At 43.1% G+C, this 21,491-nt stretch overlaps 1 protein-coding gene across 7 annotated transcripts; it reads right to left on the bottom strand.

Annotated features, from left to right (window-relative positions):
* Nucleotides 1-221: 221 nt before the first annotated feature.
* On the bottom strand, nucleotides 222-13,964 carry ARMCX5 (armadillo repeat containing X-linked 5). 7 transcript variants are annotated; one of them, XR_013813258.1, is made up of 6 exons: nucleotides 13,844-13,964; nucleotides 13,568-13,626; nucleotides 9,809-11,663; nucleotides 8,619-8,715; nucleotides 7,936-7,996; nucleotides 7,724-7,860 (listed from the first exon to the last, which is right to left on the bottom strand). XR_013813258.1 is itself a non-coding variant. In XM_079765923.1 (5 exons), the coding sequence occupies exons 3-4, from the start codon at nucleotides 11,261-11,263 to the stop codon at nucleotides 7,702-7,704; spliced, it is 1,614 nt and encodes a 537-aa protein (XP_079622049.1). In that variant the 5' UTR covers nucleotides 11,264-11,663; nucleotides 13,568-13,626; nucleotides 13,844-13,964; the 3' UTR covers nucleotides 222-654; nucleotides 7,694-7,701. The 7 variants fall into 7 exon arrangements, 4 of the variants coding, with proteins under 4 accessions (XP_079622049.1, XP_079622052.1, XP_079622050.1 ...); XR_013813259.1 differs by lacking the exon at nucleotides 8,619-8,715 and having other exon boundaries at nucleotides 9,809-9,865; nucleotides 11,571-11,663; XM_079765923.1 differs by lacking the exons at nucleotides 7,936-7,996; nucleotides 8,619-8,715 and adding an exon at nucleotides 222-654 and having other exon boundaries at nucleotides 7,694-7,860.
* Nucleotides 13,965-21,491: the final 7,527 nt, after the last annotated feature.

The raw sequence follows: 21,491 nt of genomic DNA, 5'->3' as shown, positions 1-21,491 counted from the left end.
CGTCTGCATCCATAAATAAAATACTTAAGTATAAATTAGCAAAATATGCACAAAACCTACAAAATACTATATGAACTAAAAAACACTGATGAAAGAAATAAAAGATCAAAGTAAATGGAGAGGCACTCCATGTTTATAGATAAGTAGACTCAGTATTGTTAAGACATCAGTTCTTCTCAACTTTGCTTGGATTTCAAATCCAAGCAAATTACTTTCTGGATATTGAAAAATTATTCAAACGCTTATTTAAAAAAGGCAGAAAAACAAAAATTGCCAACACAATATTGAAATATAAGAATAGACTTCCAGTCAAGATGGCAGTGCAGGTAAATGTAGTACTTGCCTCCTTCCACAACCACATCAAAATTACAACTAAACTACACAACAACCATCATTCAGAACCACCTGAAATCTGGCTAAAGGGAAGTACTAAAACTAGGGAAATAAAGAAGAAGCCATATCGAGACTCACAGAAGGGGCAGAGACACAGAATGAGCTAGTCCACACTCACATGTAGGCTATATCTCAGCTGCAGAGGTCCCCCCTGAGGAATCAGGGGGTTCCAGCACCACACCAGACCTCCAGCCCAGGGTTCCAGTGCCAGAAAGAGAAGTCTCCATAACTTCTGACTGCATAAACCAGCAGGGATTGAGGCTGAGGAAGACAAAAGGATGCTGGAGTCCCAGACTGTTCCTGTTAAAGGGTCCATGCACTTACTAGGTATACCAGTTAATAATGCGGATTTTTTTCAATAGATGGAGTTATACATATGTTGATATATATGCGATTTGATATGTATGCTATTTTGTTGTATTGACAGCAAGCTTCAAAACTTCATATGTCAAATTTGCTGAAGGTGTTAACATCATAGATATTTTACACTTAAAAATGTCAAATTTTGTGTCAAAAAAAGAGCATTTGCGGGAAGTTTTAATTCATTACTTTATTTGAAGAAAAAGTTATCGTATAATTCGGGAAGCTTATAGTGAACATGCTCCATCTCAAGACACTTGTGAACGCTGGTTTAAACGCTTTAAAAGTGATTATTTCGATGTGAAAGGCAAAGAACTTTCAGGTCAATCGAAAAAGTTTGAAGACCAACAATTACAAGCATTATTGGATGAAGATGCGTGTCAAACTCAAAAACAACTTGCAGAAAGATTCAACGTTGCTCAGCAAACAATTTCCGATGGTTTACAAGCAATGGGAAAGATTTTAAAGGAAGGAAAATGGGTGCCACATCAACTGAACGAAAGACAAGTGGAAAACCGAAAAGTCATCAGTAAAATGTTGCTTCAACAGCACGAAAGAGTCTTTTTTGCATTGAATTGTGACTGGTGATGAAAAGTGGATTTATTTTGAGAATCTGAAACGCACAAAATCATGGGTTGATCCAGGTCAACCATCAACATCGACTGCAAGGCAAAATCGCTTTGGAAAGACAACAATGCTCTGGGTTTGGTGGGATTAGGAGGTGTGGTGTATTATGAGCTTCTAAAACCCCTGGAACCGCTAATACTGATTGCTACCGACAAAGAATAATCAATTTGAACCATGCTTTGATCATGAAATGACCAGAATGTGCCAGAAGACACGGCAAAGTAATTTTGGTTCATGATAATGCACCATCATACACTTCAAAACCAGTTAAAGACACATTAAAAGATCTTGCCTGGGAAGTATTAAGCCACCCGCTGTATTCACCAGACCTTGCTCCTTCAGATTACCACTTGTTCCAATCGATGGCACATGCACTTTCTGAGAAGCACTTCAAAACGTACGAAGAAGTGGAAAATTGGGTCTCTGAATAGTTTGCCTCAAAACAAGAAAAGTTCTATTGGGACGGTATCCACAAATTACCTGAAAGATGGGGGAAATGTGTAGCTAACGATGGACATTACTTTGAATAAAGCACTTTTGATGTTTCTCTTGAAATTATCGTGTTTTCTTTGATTACAAAATCTGCCATTATTAACCGTTACACCTAGTATTTGGACTCACTTCTCTGAGCTCCAGCACTGGGGGAGCAGCTTGAAAGGCACCAGAGATGTAAAGGGAGAAATTGAACTGTCTGGCATCAGAGCAAGAGCTGGGGATGCAGCTTTCTCCCAGACAGGAAATTCCAATGACCACCTCCTTAGGTCTGATTAATTTGCTCTTGGCTCACAGAACTCAGAGAAACATTTTATTTACCAGATTACTGGTTTATTATCAAAGGATATAACTCAGGAAAATCCAGATGAAAGAGATATGGCAAGGTATGGGGAAAAGGTGCAGAGCTTCCATGCTGTCTCCCAGTGCTCTACTATCCCAGAATCTACACGTGTTCACAAACCCAGAAGCTCTCCAAACCCTATATTTTTGGGTTTTTTTTTATGGAGGTTTTATTACAGGAATGATTAAATCATTGGCCATTGGTAATTGATTCAACCTCCAGCCCTTCTCCTTTCCTAAGAGGTAGTGGTAGGGTGGTTGGATGAAAGTTTCAACCCTGTAATCACATAGTTGGTTCCTCCGCCAATCAGCTATCATCTTTAGGTGCTTTCCAAAAGTCACCTCATTAATATAAACCCAGTCATGGTGGAAAGGGGCTTGCTATAAATAACAACACACCCATTTTACTTCAGTGGCTCTGAAGTAAATTTCAGGAACTAAAGACGAGACAAAATATAATCCTACCTAATAAAATAGTAATATGCAAATTGACCACACCTTCGCTACGCCCAAGCCACGTCCACCAGCCAATCAGGGCGAGTATGCAAACTAACCCAACCAAGATGGTGGTTAATTTGTATACGCTGAGGGAGGGAGTTTAGACTGAAGAAAGCGGAAAGCAAGGTGGCTGTGCAGGCGGGGCGGGTGGTGGCGGCGGCTGGCGGGGCGGATGGTTTATGGGGTGGGCGGCTGTGGCAGCGGGCGGGGCGCACAGCAGAGGCTGAGGCACGCGCGGCCTTGGTGGCCTCGGCAGCGGCGGCAGGCGGGGCAGGGCCGCTGCGGGTGCTGTGTGCAGTGGTGTGCGAGGCCGCGGCAGCCGCGGAGCTGGTGGCGGCAGCAGTGGGCAGGGCACACAGTGCACTGTGCCCGCCGCCTGCCCTGCCAGCCCTGCCAGCCCTGCGGAAGCCCTGTACTTGCAGGAATCTTCCTGCAACGGGCTCCTTGTGACAAAATAAGCCCCTATTACTCTTATCACTCAGGAAATTTCAACCATTTTGGGAGCTGTCAGCCAGGAACTGTGGACAAATACAAACTATATATGAGAAGTATATTTTGGTCATTGGAATGACCAAATATATGCATATTTCTTACAAATCACAATATCACACAAAGCTTGTTACAACAACTTTGGTAATCTAAGCAGTATGGTACAGTAAACCCTCAATTTTGTGGACCTCGATTTAGTGGATTTCGTATTTAACAGACAAAATTTCCAGTCCGTATGTCATATGTGAAGATTAACACCCCGTTCATTTTAAAATGCTTTGAACTAAGATTTGCTTACAGTTAAATTAACAGCTTTTTTGGTTATTAATTCACTGTTACTTTTAACAAATTTTAGCTAACAGGTCATAAGTTTGAAAAACACTGCTGTAATTCCACCAACATAAATAAATATTACATATCTACAACTATAGTCTACATATTTAAATCCAAGAGTCACCATTCGCAAACAACGTTCAGTGAATGATTAGCATGTGATCACAAAGCATCGAGCTTGGTAATTGGTTCTGTTGTCACCTGGTGTGACTTTCTACAGCAGTTTTAAAGCATGCTGGCCAATGTTCCCTTGTATGTTCAGCCATGCCCCAGCTGCATGCATTTGTTTACTTGAGGTGACTGGTGAATGTACACATTTACTAGACCTCTTCAGTATAAATTTAAAATTACAGTAATACATATAGAAAACTTTTCTGTGAAATTAATACTTAATTTTCATTACAGAAACGTGTCTTCATAAGTAAAAAAGGTCAACTAATTTGTACATTTTTTAACATACCCATTTGGAAAACCTACTTTATTATATAACCGACTTTCGGCTTTAATGGACTCCCCTTGCTTGAATTAGTCTATTATATCGAGATTTTACTGTACTGACAAAAAGTTAGACAATAAACCAGTGAAACAGGATAGCCCAGAAATAACCCCCTGCATACATGGCCAAATGGTTTTTGACAAGGGTACCAAGACCATTCAATGGGAAACAAACATTCCTTTAAAAATGGTGCTGGGAAAACTGAATATCCTCATGCAAAATAATGAATTTGGACCTTTACCTTACATCATATATAAAAAATTAACTCAAAATGGATCCAAGACAAACTTAAGAGCTAAAACTTTGAGACTGTTAGAACATAGGGAAGAACTTCATGGCACTGGGTTTGGCAATGATTTATTAGATATGACAAAAAAAAAACCCATAAGATAAATAGATAAATTGGACTTCATCAAAATTAAAAACTTTTGTGTATCAAAAGACCATTTCAGGAAAGTAAAAAGGCAGTCCCACCGAATGGGATTAAATACTTGTAAATCATATGATAAGGGGTTAATATCAACAATACATGAAGAACTCCTAAAACTCAACAACAAAAGACCAAACAAACCTATTTTTAAAGTTTTAATTTTAGGGCAAAGGTCATGAACAGACATTTCTTCAAAGAGGACATACAAATGGCCAATAAGAAAATCTATAATAATAAAAGCATAATATGCAAATCAACTGAATGGCTGAACAGTGGAAGGACCGTCTGGACAACCTTCCAGACGACCTTCTGGACGAAGCCGGGGCTGCGAGGGCCGAGCCCCTTGCATGAATTTCGTGCATTGGGCCTCTAGTGGAAATATATTCAACATCACCAGATATTAGGGAAATACAAAGCCAAACCACAAGATACCACTTCACACACATTCAAACGGGTCAAAACACAGAAAATAACAAATGTTGGCAAGGATGAGGATAAATTGAAACCCATGTGCACTGCTGTTGGAAATGTAAAATGCTGCTTCTTTGGAAAACAGTATGGAAATTCCTCAAAAAATTAAACATATTATAATTCTATTTTTAATAATTCTACTCTAGTTATATACCCAAAATAACCAAAAGCAGGGACTCAAACAGATATTTGTACAACCAGTGTTCTTAACAGAATTATGAACAATAGCCAAAAGGTGGAAACAACCAAAATGTCCATTGACAGACAAAATATTGCTAAAATAAACTAAATATTTATATAAATGGAAAAGAATCCTTTGTTCATAGATTGGAAGACTTAATGTCATTGAGATGGCAATACTCCCAAAGCAATCTATAGATTGAATGAAATCCCTGTCAAAAATCCAAATGGCTTTTTTTTTTGTATAAATGGAAAAGCTGATCCTAAAATCATATAGAATGGAAAGAGATAGATTAACAAAAACAATATTGAAAAAGAAGAAACTGTGGAGCACTTACACTTCCTGATTTCTAAAGTTATTACAAAGCTATAGTAATCAAAACCCCCTGTGGAATAAAGATAGACATAGAAAGGAATGGAATGAAATTAAGAGTCCAGAAATAAACCAATATGTCTAGGACCAATTGATTTTGACAAGGGTGCCAAGTCCATTCAATGGGAAAAAACAGACTATTAAACAAACCCTTGAGTGGGAATGTAAAATGGTGCCATTGCTGTGAAAAACAGTTTGGCAGTTCTTCCAAAAGCTAAACATAGAATTACCATATAGCTCAGCAACTCTACTTCTAGGTATATTCAAAAGAATTGAAAGCAGGAACTCGAACAGTACACCAATGTTCACTGCAGTGTTATTCATAAAAGTGGAAACAATTTAAGTGTCCATCAACAGATGAATGGTAAACAAAATGTGGTGAACACACATAGGAATATTACTCTCGCTCTCCCTCCCTTCCTCTGTCTCTAAAATCAATAAATAACAATTTAAAAAAACTTAAAAAGGAATAAAGTTCTGATACATGCTACAACATGGATAAACTTTGAAAATGGCATACTAAGTGATATAAGCCAGACACAAAAGGACAAATACTATATGATTCTACTTAAAAGTAGACTGGTGATTACCAGGGGCTAGAGGGAGGGGGGAATGAGAAATTATTACTTAATGGTTGCACAGCTTCTCTATCAGGTGATGAAAATGTTTTGGAAATAGATTGTAGTGATGGTGTCAATTAATTGTACACTTAAAGTCATTAACATGCCAATTTTCATGTTATGTATTTTACCACAATAAAAAGGCAAATTTAATAACATGTTGAAAGTGATAAACCATAAATTCTTAGGTAGGAAATGAAGGTAAGGCAGAAGTGGTCTACACAAAGGTAAAAGATAAGGATCAGGTGTATCAACACACAAATTAAATTTGGGATGGGCAATGTACTTTACTAGGAGCTTATGTGGGAGTACAGAGTTAAAAAGTGGTCACATATGCTAGCTCAAGATTCAGAATGCAAAGCTTTGGATCTCAAAAGGAACAAAATAGAGGAACAACAAAAACAAATTCAGTGAGCTTGGTCAAGTTATTTAACCAGTCAGTATCTCAGCTTTCTCACATGTAAAATGTGGATAACAGTATCTACTCCATTGGACTGTTTTAGGAATTAAATGAGTTAATACAAGTAAAGCACATAGAACAGTATCTGGTACATAGTAGGCACTTCAATAAATGTATAAATGTTAATTATTATTACTGTACATAATAAAAAAAAATCAGTCTTTAGAGTCAGACACTCTCAAACCCAAGCTTCCCCCTCTATACTAACTGTCCCTAAACACAAGTTCAAACTTAAAATTAAGATTCCAAGACATGATATAAAGACACAAATGCTAAGATAGAGGAACAAAACAAACAAACAAACAAAACACCTCTGGAAATGCAGAAGGAGCTATTAATTTCAACGTGGGGGAAGGGAAGATAAGGGTGTCAGAGAAGACTTCAAAAAGGACCTGGCATTTTAACTGAGCTTAAAATAATGAATTAGTTTCCCCATAGGCAGAAAAAGGTTATAAGGGCATTGCATCATAGTGAACAGCATGAGGAAATGCACAAAAGTAGGAAAAGTACATGGAATAGTCAACAAATACTCCAGTGACTTGAATATAGGTCAATTAGTGGGATATAATGGGGAAAATGAAAAAGTGCTGAAGAATAAAGAGTTTTGAAAGCCTTGCTAGGGAACTTGGTGATATCTTATAGATAAATTTCCACTGAAAGTTCCTCTTTTAAAATTGAGGGCATAGTAGAGGGCCAGTGGGTGCCAATAGTCCAGCTGTGCTGGAGGAAGATTCCTTGCAAAGAGTCCAGGTCCTTTTTGACGTCTTCTCAGACACCCTTATCTTCCCTTACCCCATGTTGTAATTAATAGCTCCTTCTGCATTTCCAGAGGTGTGTTTTTGTTGTTGTTGTTCCTCTATTTTGTTCCTTTTGCAAGATGAGATATCCACACTAATTTTTACTCCTGGTCACAACACTTTAGTATAATTAACATCTTGATTAGCCCTGATACTACATGGGCTTGCCTGAATTATTTTACCAGGAAAGGAGATGAAACAGAGATTAAGTTTTGATCTCAAGGACACCCCAAGAATAATTTGGCAAATGATTCTGTCTCCCCTGATTCCCGCCCAAAAAGAGACCATCAGTTACTTGCTTTGATACAAATACTGACATACCCCACACTCACCCTTCTCTTTAGCTGATGGAAAAATCTATAGTCATCAACTGATTAAGTGTGTGCTCCATAGGGTGTTCGAGACACAGAATATTCCAAAGGGTCTGGTCCAATTGTATAGTGAAGGTTCTCAACTCTGAAAGCAGTACCCAGAGCTGGAATTCCAGGCTTTGGGAGTTCTGTGGATTAAAAAGCAAGTTATAAATAACTTAAAAAATCATATAAATTGCAATTGCACATTCCAAAAATCTTACCTGCTTTTTTTTCAGGTAAGCTTAATGCCCAAGTGTGACCAGTTGTCCTTCATTTTAACTCCTGGATGTATGAAATAGAAGTTCAGACTTTATCTTAATAGAACATAACTTCAGATAGCTGCTAAAACTAGGGGTACATGACACCTTGTTAAGATTTTTCAGTTTAGGCCTTCTGCCCAATACATAAAATGTTAAGAGAGAGAGGAAGTTCAACAGAAAGACTAATATTTGTACACTGATACTAATATCTCTATCTCCCAATTCTGGGCAGTAAAGAGGATAACAGCAGCAAAGGAAGCAGAGGTTAGAAGAGACAGAGGTGACCCCACATCCCAATCTATACTCTGGCATTCTATGCCACAACCCCCAAGCCAGAATCTAACTTTAGTTAAGTTTAAATAGGAGGAGCTGAGATAGTATAGACAACATGGCTATACTAAATTGTACACCTGAACTATGTAAATTGTACACCTGAACAAATAGGCTAGTGGGATAGGGGAATTAATTTCTTTAAAGCAACGTACTCCTAAAAGACTTCGGTATCCTATGACTGTCTTAGAGTTGAGCTCTGACCAAAAGGGATCAGTGAAAACCGACTGTGCCCTGGCTGGTTTGCTCAGTGGTTAAAGGGTCAGCCTGTGGACTGAAGGGTCTCAGGTTCGATTCCGGTCAAGGGCATATACCTCAGTTGCAGGCTTGATCCCTGGCCTCGGTCCAATTGATGTCTCTCTCACATAGATGTTTCTCTCTCTCTGTCTCTCCCCTTCTCTTCCACTCTCTCTAAAAATCAATGGGAAAAATATCCTGGGGTAAGGATTAACCAAAAAACAAAACAAAACAAAAAAACAGGGTTGCCATCAAGGATAGGCACAAATAAGTCCAAAGGATTGGCCAGCAAAAAAAAAAAAAAAAAAAAAAAAGAAGCAAGGATGAGACTAAATAGTCACCAAGGCAGGATAAATGAAACTATACATGAAGCTGTTTCTGTAGTTGTAGTTGGTACCCAGAAAGATCTTCCTCTGAGGCTCAGGACTACAGGGGGAGGGATCTCAGATGAAGCAGTAAATCTGGTACCTCTAGATGGGTTACCTGGATGTTGAGGGCAGGGTGGAGTTGTTGTATCACAACCACACTTCCATGGCTTTGCTGAATGAGTGTGAGAACTGGGAATCATTTTGGGGGTTAAAAAGTTAAAGGTATCCTGATGACATATCCTATGCGAAAGGCTGAACACAAGTTCTGGGACTCAGACTGGGATGAAACCATCTGTGTTCCCTTTCTCCTAAGTCTGTGCCTTCACCCCTGTCCCCAGATTGGTCCAGATGTCAGCCAGTAGCAGTCATGTCTTCTTGTGTACAGAGTGATTCTACTCTTTGAACATGCAACTAAAGGATCTGTCAATGTGAACTTGTTTTGTTGGTATCCCTCTACACACACAAACAGTGCTTTTTAATATCTTTGTACTGGTTGTGCTTTATCCCTGACTATACTTCAACTGAAGAACTAGGACAATTTTTTCACCAGTTTTAGCATGCAACTTTATTATGTAAATGAAGTCTCAAATGAGTACACTTATGTCGATATAAAGCACAGAAGTATAACTTACTCAGGATGAACAGTTTCAGTATCAGATCATGTTACACAAATAATGAAAATATCTCAATTTATATAGCATAATAAAAATGAACAAATATTTAAGTTCTCAACATCATTTGGTATCCATAAAATTGCCTTCTTCAGACAACACAGATAACATAAATACTGAACTTATAATATGCATTGGTTTCATATTACACCAAAAATTATTCAAGGCTTTGTGAGAACATTCAGCTATTCAGAGTTTGAGTATTAATCGTATAACTTTATCTCTCACCTCAGGATCACTGTGTTCTGCTAAGTCTTGGAGTTTCTGACCAAACTGTTTTGCTTCCTGGAATATGGAAATAAGTTCAGATTTAGTGAACTCTTCCTTGGTAAATAACTTCACCTTCTTTTTGAATTGGAAATTTATATTCTCAAAAATTTCAATAATATTAAGAATATTGGCCTTTGACTCATTCTTGTTAAAGGGCGCAACCAATGATGACAGTACTTTGGCACTGATCAATTCTCTTGTATTGGCTTGATTTTTAGACAAGCGCGAAAACACTTTTAAAACATAAAACTTGGTTTTGACATTTCCCTTGTTTAACAAGGTGAGGAGATCTGGAATATAATTGGCAATCATATGGTGATTCTCAAATTTCACACTCAAGTGCTCCAATAATTTTAGTTCAGCAAGTTGCACAGGGGAGTTCAAAGGATAAGAGATTATGTCCTTACAGACTTCATTTACATATGACTCTCCTGTTCTTGATTCTTCAGAAGATTCAGAGTTGTCATCCACTTTATTTAAAGCTCTAGGGTGTTCTTTAACATTGGGATTATTGACCAGGTTTTCAATCATAACAGTAATACCCACATCATGAACTATATCTTGGGTAAATGGATAAGCAGGACTGATGCCCATTATCATCCTTGCTATTCCATGAATGAAAGGATCCCTAGTTAACGTAAGTAGGGCAACAAGTTTATCAAACTCTTTAGGCTCTAAAGTGAAGACACGTGATTTGCAGCGGCAGGTTTTTGGATTGGGCCCATACTTTTCCCTATACCTAATCTGTTCTTTGATCTCAGCTAAGGTCTGGAAGTAAGGCCCATCATCAAAGGGTGGGATCTTGGTCAGAGGCCGAATACCCAGAGGAGTTTCAATCAAGGTTGCAACCAGAGTCCAATTCCCTTCTGGAGGCAAGGATGGTTCCCCTCCATCTATTGGGACTAGGACACTATACCTGGCCCTTGACCATGCTGCTGCTTTTTGCTTTATAGTAAGTTCAGGTTTGGGTGTGGGCTCGGGCTGTTCCTCGATCTGAGGTGCTGGAGGGTTATAAACTTGAAAAGGGTTCTCTTCTTCAGGCCAGAACCAGGATCCTAAACTAGGCTCTTCTCCAGTCCAGAACCAGGAGCAGACATTTTCTTCATCCTCATCATTGGACTCGATTATACCAGCTCTGTCCCCATCCCTGAACTTGGTGCTGGCCTCTTTCCTTCTCAGGGGTCTGGATCCAATATCGGCCTTATTATCAACCTTGGAAAAGGACCTGATATTGGCTTCACTTCCAGCATCAGCCTTGACTTCATACTTGTACACAGCACTGAACCTGGATGTAGGCATGGCTTTTGAATTGTTTGGGGGCACTACACCAGGTTCTGCCAGGGGTTTTGCCTTAGTTTCAGCCATGACTCTAGTCTTACTCTTTGCTTCCATCTTGCTCACTTCCTTTGCCATAGCCACGGCCAGAGGTCACTTTCTGTGTCCTGGCCACTGCTCCATCCCCAGCCTTGGCCTGGGTCCTGTTTTCAGTTCTGCCTCAGCCACTGCCTTGGCCTGGATTTTAGCTTTGGCAGGGCCACTGATGAGCCAGTCATGATCAAAATTAAAGTTAAGGCCAATTTACATACCCCCACCCCTGTCACAGCCTTAACCAAAGGTCCATCCCAGGTTGGTGTTTTCATACAAAGTCCAGTAGTCACTCAGCCCCCTTTTCAACTACAGGCTCTGCCAGTGATATAAACAATGTGCAGAGAAAGCTCACTCAGAAGAATGGCTGTGTGCCTGAGCGCAACCCTGTGGAGGGTGGTGGTCTTCAGCCCCTCCAAGGCCACCAGATCTGCCACTGAAGTTGGACCTAGGAGTGGAGGAAGGAAATGGGGCTTTGAGTATCATCCAATGTTTTGCTCATTTTGACAGGAGAGGACGGAAACTCAGTGTTAAGTGGGAGAGGTAGATAATTAGCAATCTCCCCCTTAAATTCACACTCTTCAACTGCAGGTGCTACTAATCTTCTTTCCAGACACAAAACAAGAGTATGGAGAGTGGGAAAGCTGGATGGGAGTGAGACAGAGAAATCCCTAGATTGGCTCTTTACCCCTGCTGGACCCAAGCACATCTCCACTACCTCATCCTACATGACTACTGAGGATGTCTCCATCCACATCCATACCAATCTGCACTGATTTGGAGTAATTACTCCTCCTTTCCTTGCTTCCAATGATGATAAGCCCCACAAAAGATCTATGGACAGATAATCAAACAGGAGGTTATGAAAACTGATCTCTTGGTAGACAGACCTTGTACTTTCCCTATATTTGTACTTTTTCCAGTGTTTCCCTCCTTCTGGACCCTTCTCCCCATTGTCCTGCTTTAGGACTACTCCTCTCCTTCCTGCTGCCAACCATTTTCCTCTTCAGTGACTGCCCTAACATTTTCCTTGTTTAGAATTGGGCTAGGGTGAAGCATACGGATAGGAAAATCAGATGGGAAGTTAGAAAAGCAGATGTTACCCTTCTGTAACCCCAATGCTTATGAAGACTCCCAACTAAATCAGCAGTGGATCCAACAGGGCAAAACAGAAGGGATACAATTCTCTAGTCCCTTTACCATCACGCCAATCTTCACAGACACAGGGCACTTTTCATCATTTCCTAGCTTCAAGTTGGGTTACCATGTATAAACCTTCACAACTGTGAGTTCTACAGACTTAGAGAACACACAGAGATTTACAAATGCAGAGATAAACCAACGGAGACACAGGACACAATGGAGACTGAGTCCTTGGTAGAGAGCGGCATCTAGGACACCAATGCCTTCTTGATACAGATACTTTTTCGCCAAAAATTTCTACCTCCCCTTCTCCCAAATCTCCAATCTTCTCTGCTTCATTCCCCAAATCTGACAATACAAACATCCCTGCATTATAGCGGTGGTGTCAATAGGGATGGAATGCTCAGCCATGGAAGTTCGCTGGGAAATCAATGAAAAGTATTATTTTCAAATTTCATCTAAGTTCTTATGTTTTCATACTCTCCCCAAAACCTATCAGTTGCTTCAACACAGTGAGAGTATTAAAGACTGTTCGGAAAGCTGGCAGATAGGAGATCTGGAGTTTCCCCTAGACCCCTACCTGCTCTAGTCTTAGCTATCTACCACCTTCAAAGCACTGCCCATTCAACAAAAATTAGGCTAATTTTCTTTTTCTTATCCCGTCCCTTCGAGGTCCTCTGCCCCCTACAGATTACAGAAGCATGGAGTACCGCAAACTTAGAAACAGACCTACACATATAAAATGCATTGATATGCATCCAGAAACCAAATTAAACGACGGTTGGGAGAGACTTGGTTATTACTGGTCAGACTAGTAACCAGGACATGAGACCCTTTTCTAGTTCAGGGCCTTGATTATCAAACACGTACAACCTGCATTTACCCTCTCTCCCTTCCTGGACTCTCCAGGCAACTTTTCTTAACCAATAGCTGCAGCCCTTCCTTCTATTATATAATCCGCCACTTCTCCACTAGAAGCTGCTATTACACTCCTTTCCCTTCCCAAACACGGTCGGAGGTGGGGTGAGGGTCTGAAAAGTCAAACTAACAAGAGACATATCATTTTAACTTTATCGCTGTGTGGCGCTCAAATTACCTCCGTCCCTCTATCACTCTCACCGCCCACGCCTCATGACCAGGTCGCGTATTCCACATTCATCTCTGATACCCATATCCACATTCCCAAACCATACCCGCCTTCTCACTGACCTGCTCTGCTTGGATCAGGGGCAGTTTTCTCATTTCCTTGCCTCAGGGGATGCCGTGCCCTACAGAAAGAGGGAAGGACAGTCAGATGGACACAAGGACACGAGACAATGGCGGCGACTGTGTTTGGGGATTGGCCCCGCGCCTGGGACGAGATACCTGCTGTATCAGATTAAGGGCCGTCATTGCCAAACAATAGTCACTTTGGGGCATTTCCCTTTCCTTCTCATCCCCAGGGTTCCTCAGAGACACGCTCCTAGTGACTAAATTAACAGCTACCTTTCCCTCCGCAGGCTCTGCCTTGTTTCGTCTCCAAAATCAAACCCGACAGCGGGAGGAGCTAGTGTAGTTTAAGGAGGCCCGGCCACAGAAAGCGGATTGATACCACGCTGTGCAGGACGCCACTTCTCTGTCACTGACTTCCGCCCCGCTGCCACGGCTGTTTCCGGATTGGAATGTGCAGCCGCGGGAATCTGGAGATAGAGAAAGCAGCCCTGGATGGAGAGAAGCAGGCTTTTGTCAAAGGGCCTAGGTATTAGTTCCCCTCTTTTAGGAGCTCCCCCCAGCAAGCCTACATTCCCCCGCTCTGTAATGTTCGCGGGTTTCGGGCGGTGACGTCAGTGAACCAGCTCCAGCCTTGACTAGGCGGATGGATACCAAAGTGTCGTATTTACACATTCTTGTCACCAAAGCGCCGTATTTACAGGTTCACATCACCAAGTCCCCCGGCCCACCGAAATGGGCAAGTTGAGGTAAGGTTGGGAGAGAGGCTCGAGACTGAGAGACGAGGATAAATTCTAACCTATTTCAAAACTGTATGTCCCCTCTTTGAGAAGCCCTTCCACACGAAATGGGGCGGGGCGTCTGGAAAGCTGCTCTGGTCTGATTTGTTGATCAATATCAAACACCGTAGTCTTGTTTCTCCCTAAGTCTCTCGCCCTTGTTGCTTACCATATTTCCTACAGGGAAATAGTCAAGGTAAAGGTGGGATAAGGATATAGGGAAAACAAATGGAAGAGAGAAGCATATGAATACCGAACTACCCTTGTGTGTACATGTCCCATTCTTATGTTCTGCCTCCCCTCCTGATGCCAACGATGATATTTTTCACACCTAAATATGTGGGAGCTTGAGCGTGGGCATGAGGAAAAATAATTCTGTACTCATGGAAGAGGATTAATACTCAAATATCTTTGTGCCCATAACCCTTCCCTCCCAATCTCATAGTTTGCTTGTCACCTACAATGGAGGATGAAGTAGAACAGAGGTAAGCAGCTACTGAAGTGAGAACGGATTAAATGCTAAACTATCCCATTATCCCATTGTGCGCCCCTTCTAGGCCTGACCCACCACAGCTCCTGCACAAAAAGGTGGGTAGAGGACGTGTCAGGAAAGCAGGCTGAGAGAGGAAAGGCAATTTAAGGCCAGACTCTGGAGGTTCTGGGGTGGCCTTCCCAAGTTCCTCTTGCACTGTTCAGGGGGCCACAGAGGGGAAGAAAGTGGGAGGGAGCTGCCATGGAGGTCAACTATTTTTCTGTTGGTTTATTTGTAGTATTTTGCAAATTGCTTTAAAAATGTTTTAGAAGATTTTAGTAATATAGGGAAAATTCCAAAGAAATGATGCCAACTGAAAAAAATATTCTGTAAATAAGGAGGCATCGATCGGACTATTGGGCCTCAGAGGGAGGATAGGGGAGGGTGGGGGGAGGGGGGAGAGATCAACCAAAGGACTTGTGTGCATGCATATGAGCCTAACCAATGGTTAAGGACAACAGGGGGGTGGGGGCATCCGTGGGGAGGGGTGTGGGATGGGAATGGGGGGATGAGGACAAATATGTGACACCTTAATCAATAAAGAAAAAAAAAGAAAAAAAATATTCTGTAAAACAATGTTATCTAGATGATGTTATATGGGTAGAGTATGTATAAAGAAAAGCAAAAAACAGCAATGAAGATTGTGCTCATGATTTGGATTGTGAGAGTTTTTCCCCCTTTGGTTTTTATAGTCTCTGTATTTTCAACATTTCAATATAGTAAGTATATTATATTCTTGAAAAATTCAGTACCATTTTTAAAAGAACTCCACTGTAGATTTTTAAAGATTATGACAAAATATAGATGAAAGATGAAACAGAGGGCTGGAGACCATGGGATACCAGGATACAGGCTTTATTGGAGAGAAGACCCCTGCCTGCTCCCTTCCAGAGGGAAAAAAAGAGGGCGTGCCGGGGTGAAAGCGCCTTTTGAGGGGAGGAAAAGAGGGGACGGGGCTTAGGGCACTCAGCACACGCTGATTGGTAGTTTCATATAAGGCACTTGATTAGGCACCTAGGGACTTAGGAATCAGGGGCTTAGGGTATTTGGCTGGTGCTGAATGGTGGTTCAATGTACAGTCCATATAAGGTGTTCAGGAATGTCCGGCTGCAGGTGGAGTTTACATCATACTCTGTCCATCAGTTGGGGGAAGGGAGGATCTATCATTCCAGGCTTTTGTTAATATTTTTTAAAAAAGTGAGAGTCCGGGCAAGGTCAGGGGGTGGAGGTCCATCTTCCATAACTGCTTCCAGCTGAGAGGGGGCGTCGTTAGGGGCGTCTACCCGGATCTCAAGGATTCTGGTGTTAGGTTCTGAATTCAGTGCCAGATCTCTCCCACCTTCTGGTTGGCGAACGCCTGCATTCTGTTCTGCAAGAAACTAGTGAAACAGCGCATGAGACGGGGGGTAAAGAAATAGACACCAGTTGGCCTAATGATGGGAGGCTGGACGAGGAGTGCAGCAGCATAATTTCCCCAAGAGACTGGTTGGTGAAGTCTCAAGAGTGATTATGTTGAGTCACTTGGGAGGTAAAAGCTGGTCCTGAGGCTGCCACAGCATCACTTGTCTGGTTTTGCCGCTTTTCTGGGCTTGAAATACAACTGAGACCTAGATGTTATTTTTAGGGGGAAAAGAGTAGGGGTCTCAGTTGCCTCACTAGTGATATGAAAGGGGAGAATAGGTTACCTTGGGGTGAGGTTTTTGTTTTCCCAGTTTTGCCCCTTGCTGGGCATCCACATGTTTCTTGTAGGTCCTGAGACAGGGTTTCAAAATAGGTAGAGCAGTGGTTAAGCTCCCTGTGGCAGTTCCAACTCCTGCTGTGATGCTGAGGGTTAGGAGGAGAGGGATGATCTGGACTGCCCTTTTGTGTCAGATATAATGGGTTACGGGGACAGGTAAAGACTGATTATTGGGGGCTGCATCTACATTGGGTGAGAGATACGAGAGTACAGGTTCCTGTCCAGCTGATGGGATGTGTTTTCCCCACAGAGGAAGAAAAATCCCTATCATGGAGACAAGCTGAAAGGTGTAGGGAGAAGAGGTGGACTAAAGGGTATGAGATTCTTTTTTCTAGTTCCGCACTCCAAGCTGAGAGAGTAGTCGCCATAGCGCTACCAATAAGGGGTGACAGATGAGTAATTGAGATTGTGTTGCAGTGAAAGTGGGAGGGAAAGGGAAGGAAAGGAGTAGTGGATGCCAGGGACCTGGATGGTTGGATAAGAGGTTAGACACTGAATATTCTGGTTTAGCTTAAGAAGTATCCAGAAACCTTGTCCTGCCAGGCTTGGAGACTGAAGCCTCACTTTCTTGCTGAGAGCAACTTCTTTCTTTCTTTATTTCTAAAAGGCAGGGGGCGGGGGAGGGCCTCTAGCCCCTTCAGTCCCAAACCGGCACATTCTTCCTAGAGATAATGATCATAGAGGAGATAAGGAGATAAGGCGTTTACTGTCCAAGGAATGGCTCGGCCTTGTGGGGTAAGAGAGTGAAACTGAGGTAGGTGACTGTGGTTTTGGGACAACTGGGTTTTAAGAGGGTATGCATGGTAGCCCTGGCCGGGCACCAAGGTAGAATGAGAAAAGAGTGAATGGAGGAATTTAGTAAGATGCAGTGTAGACGTGAGGTGGCTAATGGCTGTGAGACTGATCCGTCAACCCCCATAATAGAGACTGAGGAGGGGACAAGGGTCCCAGCGAATTCAGAGAGGGCAGAATAAGTGGCCCTAGTGTCAATTAAAAAGGAGATCGGCTTACCTGCCACCACAGTCATTACCCGAGGCTCTGTCCTGGTGATGTAAGTCTGTGGGGCCCTGTCAGGGCCTGGGCAGCTTCTTCGGTGGTGGCCAGTCCCAGGAGGTCTGGGAGCTCTAAACCGATCCAGAGGGCGGCCTGCTGGACTGGCTGAGGCCAGACCAGGAGGAGCCAGACTACAGTCTGATTTCCAGTGGCCTTCCCTTCCACACCTTGGGCAGGGCCCAGACGGGGGTCTCGGGTTTGAGCAGGACTTGGCTCAGTGTCCTTCCTTGCTACATTTGAAGCATGAGCCCGGAGGAGGCTTAGCCCCTGACTTACCCGCGGTTGGAGGACTGGCGCTTCTTTGGGGTTCATGAGAGCGGTGGCTAGGAGCTGGAAGGCCCCCTACTGGGCCTCCGCCTTGGCTGATCTCGCCTTTGATTTTGGATTTGGATATCCTTGTCTCTATTATTAAAGACCTTAAAGGTCAGGTTAACGAGGTCTTTTGAGGGGTTTGTGGACCTGCAGTTGCGGCGTATGTCGGGGAGTAAAGGTGGTCAGGTCAGTGGAAAAAGAAACCTGAGATGCCTCTCAATCTGTGAGGCTGGACATAGAGAATGGGACATGGACTCCAAGAGTGTGCCCTCAGTTCCTGCTGCCTCCCTCAGGGGTAGAGTGGACCCAGGAATAGAAGAGGCTGTTGAGGAAGGCAGTCTTGGGGCCTGAGAATGAGTGTTAGATGGGAAAGGCTGTTTTGGAGCTCAGGTTCTCAGGATTTGGGCTCTGGGACTGGGGAGAAGGCGGCTGCTGGTTAAGAGGGTCTGAAGAGAAAGAGCCTAGGCGTTTTTCAATTTGAGAAAGATCAGAGAGTGAGAAGGGAAATGGCCAGCCACCTGTGAATTCGTTTGCTGGAGGCCACAGGAGCGGAGATTAGGTGGACAGCACAGGGGAAGGTGGTGGTGGGGTTAGAATTCTCAGAGGTAGAAATGCCCCATCCTGCCTCCCATAATGAGGGCGGGACCAGGAGGGGCTGCACAGGGAGGGGCGTGCAAGCACCGCTGCAGCCGCTGCTGCTGGTCAGTGGGCGGGGCCAGTGAGTGTAAAGGAAAAAAAAATGGCTAAACGTACTCCCAGAGTTCGCCAAGGACTTCTGCACTCCAGCGTTGACCTGGGGGAAAAAAGTGCTTAGTCAGAGAGGGACAGGTTTAGGGTTGTAAGGAGGTGGTGGAAGTGAGACACATGGAGAGAAACCATCCGCTGGGTTGAAAGAGTCAGAAGACAGAGAAAGGGGTTTGAGAGGGCAAAGAGGACTTCCAGAGGAGTAAAGCAAGGGGGGAGAGCGAGGGTGGGGGGGGGAGGGGAAGCCTGTTCATAGGAATCTCTGAGGCTTCCTTGTCTGGTGGCAAAAATTATCTAGATCTCAGAGGATATTGGAATCAAAAGTGCCGTTTCGAATTTATATTGTGGCCAGGTAGAGCTTTTCAGGCCACAGAGAGACATTGCTTTGGTTTGATGCCAAACAAGGGGGTTTGGATTGAGAGGTTCCCATGACCGGAGGGAAAGGGCCACCGAGAAGTTGGGGAAGGAATAAGAAGCGTCCTTCTTTTCCCTCAGCCAACCCGTAGAAAGAAAAAGACGAGAGAAGGTTGCCAGGTTGTCACCCTGAGACCTTTCCCGTGGAGTAGAGCAGAGTTTTCCCGGCCAGGTACCTGGGCTTTCGTAGAATGTAGAACATAGAATGTAGAACATGTAGCCGAGTAGTCAGGAAAACTCTGAGGCCCTTTCAGGTCAAGGGAATCGGGGGGGGGGGGGGGGGGGGGAGGGGGGGAATCCCTGAAGCCTACCGGTTAGAAGGAAGTGACGAGATTCCCACGTGTCCTGGCAAGGCAGGGTTTGAGAAGTGTTCTGAACGGGCCAATCAACCCAAAACCATGCCTCAGAGCAGAGCCAGAGCTTGGAGCTAGGTCTGGGGATTGTCCACGTTCACCCAGGTTCTTCAGCACCAAGATGAAAGATGAAACATGTGGCCCCAGAAACATGTGAATGCCCAGCAAGGGGCAAAACTAGGAAAACAAGAACTTCACCCCCAGGGTAACCTCTTCTCCCCTTTCATATTACTAGTGAGGCAATTGAGACCCCTACTCTTTTCCCCCTAAAAATAACATCTAGGTCTCAGTTGTATTTCAGTTCCAGGCCCAGAAAAGCAGCAAAACCAGACAAGTGATGCTGTGGCAGCCTCAGGACCAGCTTTTACCTCCCAAGTGACTCAACAGGATCACTCTCAAGACTTCACCAACCAGTCTCTTGGGGAAATCATGCTGCTGCACCCCTTGTCCAGCACAGAAAACACTACCTGTTTTTTGCTCACTTACCCCATGGCTCCCCCCACTACTAGACCCACTGGTATCTATACTCTTAATTTTGCTCTTTGGCCCATGTCTCATGCGTTGTTTCACTAGTTTCTTGCAGAACAGAATGCAGGCGTTCGCCAACCAGAAGGTGGGAGAGATCTATCTGGCGCTGAATTCAGAACCTAACACCAGAATCCTTGAGACCCCTGGTAGACGCCCCTAACGACGCCCCCTCTCAGCTGGAAGCAGTTATGGAAGATGGACCTCCACTCCCTGACCTTGCCCGGACTCTCAATTTTTTTTTTTTTAATATTAACAAAAGCCTGGAATGATAAATCCTCCCTTCCACCAACTGATGGACGGAGTATGACGTAAACTCCACCTGCAGCCGGACATTCCTGAACACCTTATATGGACTGTACATTGAACCACCATTCAGCACCAGCCAAATATCCTAAGCCTCCGATTCCTAAGTCCCTAGGTGCCTAATCATGTGCCTTACATGAAACTACCAATCAGCGTGTGCTGAGTACCCTAAGCCCCGTCCCCTCTTTTCCTCCCCTCAAAAGGCATGTTCACCCTGGCACGCCTTCTCTTTTTACCTCTGGAAGGGAGCCAGCAGGAGTCTTCTCTCCAATAAAGCCTGTATCCTGGTATCCCATGGTCTCCAGCCCTCTGTTTCATCTTTCAATAGACAGCATAAAATTTACCACTTTAATCATTTTAAAGTGTACAATGCAGTAGCATTACGTATGTTCACAATGTTGTATAACCATCATTATCTAGTTACACAAATTATTTACAAACCCCATATTATTAAGCACTTACGCTCATTCTCCCTCCACCCAGGCCCTGGCAACCACGTATCTGCTTTCTGTCACTGTGGTTTACCTATTCTAGATATTTCATATAAATGGATTTTTTCACTTAAGAAAGTATTTTCAGGGTTCATCCACATTTTAGTGTATGTTTTTTTAATTGTGGAAAAAAATTACATAACAAACTTACATTTTTAACCATTTTAAAGTCAACAATTCAGTGGCATTTAGTACAAATTTTGTACAACCATCATCACGATATAGTTCCAGAACATTTTCATCACCCTAAAAGGAGATCCTATGTCCATTAAGATGTCATGTTCCATTTCCCTTTGGCTCCTGAGCCTGGCACACACTAATCTACTTTATTTATTTATTTATTCATTTATTTATTCATTTTAATTTCTTTATTGATTAAGGTGTCACATATTTGTCCTCATCCCCCCATTCCCATCCCCTATCCCTCCCCACGGAGGCCCCCACCCCCCTGTTGTCCTTAACCATTGGTTAGGCTTGTATGCATGCACACACGTGCTTTGGTTGATCTCTCCCCCCTACCCCCACCCTCCCCTACCCTCCCTCTGAGGCCCGACAGTCCGATCGATGCCTCCTTGTTTCTGGGTCTGTTCTTGTTCATCAGTCTATGTTGTTCATCATTTCCCCTAGATGAGTGAGATCATGTGTTACTAGAGATATACTTATAAGAACTGAATGTG

Source organism: Cnephaeus nilssonii (assembly GCF_951640355.1).
Source record: "Cnephaeus nilssonii genome assembly, chromosome: X".
NCBI lineage: Eukaryota > Metazoa > Chordata > Mammalia > Chiroptera > Vespertilionidae > Cnephaeus > Cnephaeus nilssonii.
This window is presented reverse-complemented; position numbering and strand designations above follow the sequence as displayed.

What these genes read in the sequence shown, in the direction of transcription:
- ARMCX5 (XM_079765923.1), bottom strand. Translation starts at nt 11,263, where the DNA reads ATGGCAAAGGAAGTGAGCAAGATGGAAGCAAAGAGTAAGACTAGAGTC. An exon ending in CAGAACACAGTGATCCTGAG is followed by an intron (nt 7,861 to 9,808) that starts GTGAGAGATAAA and finishes TTTAATCCACAG; the next exon opens with AACTCCCAAAGCCTGGAATT.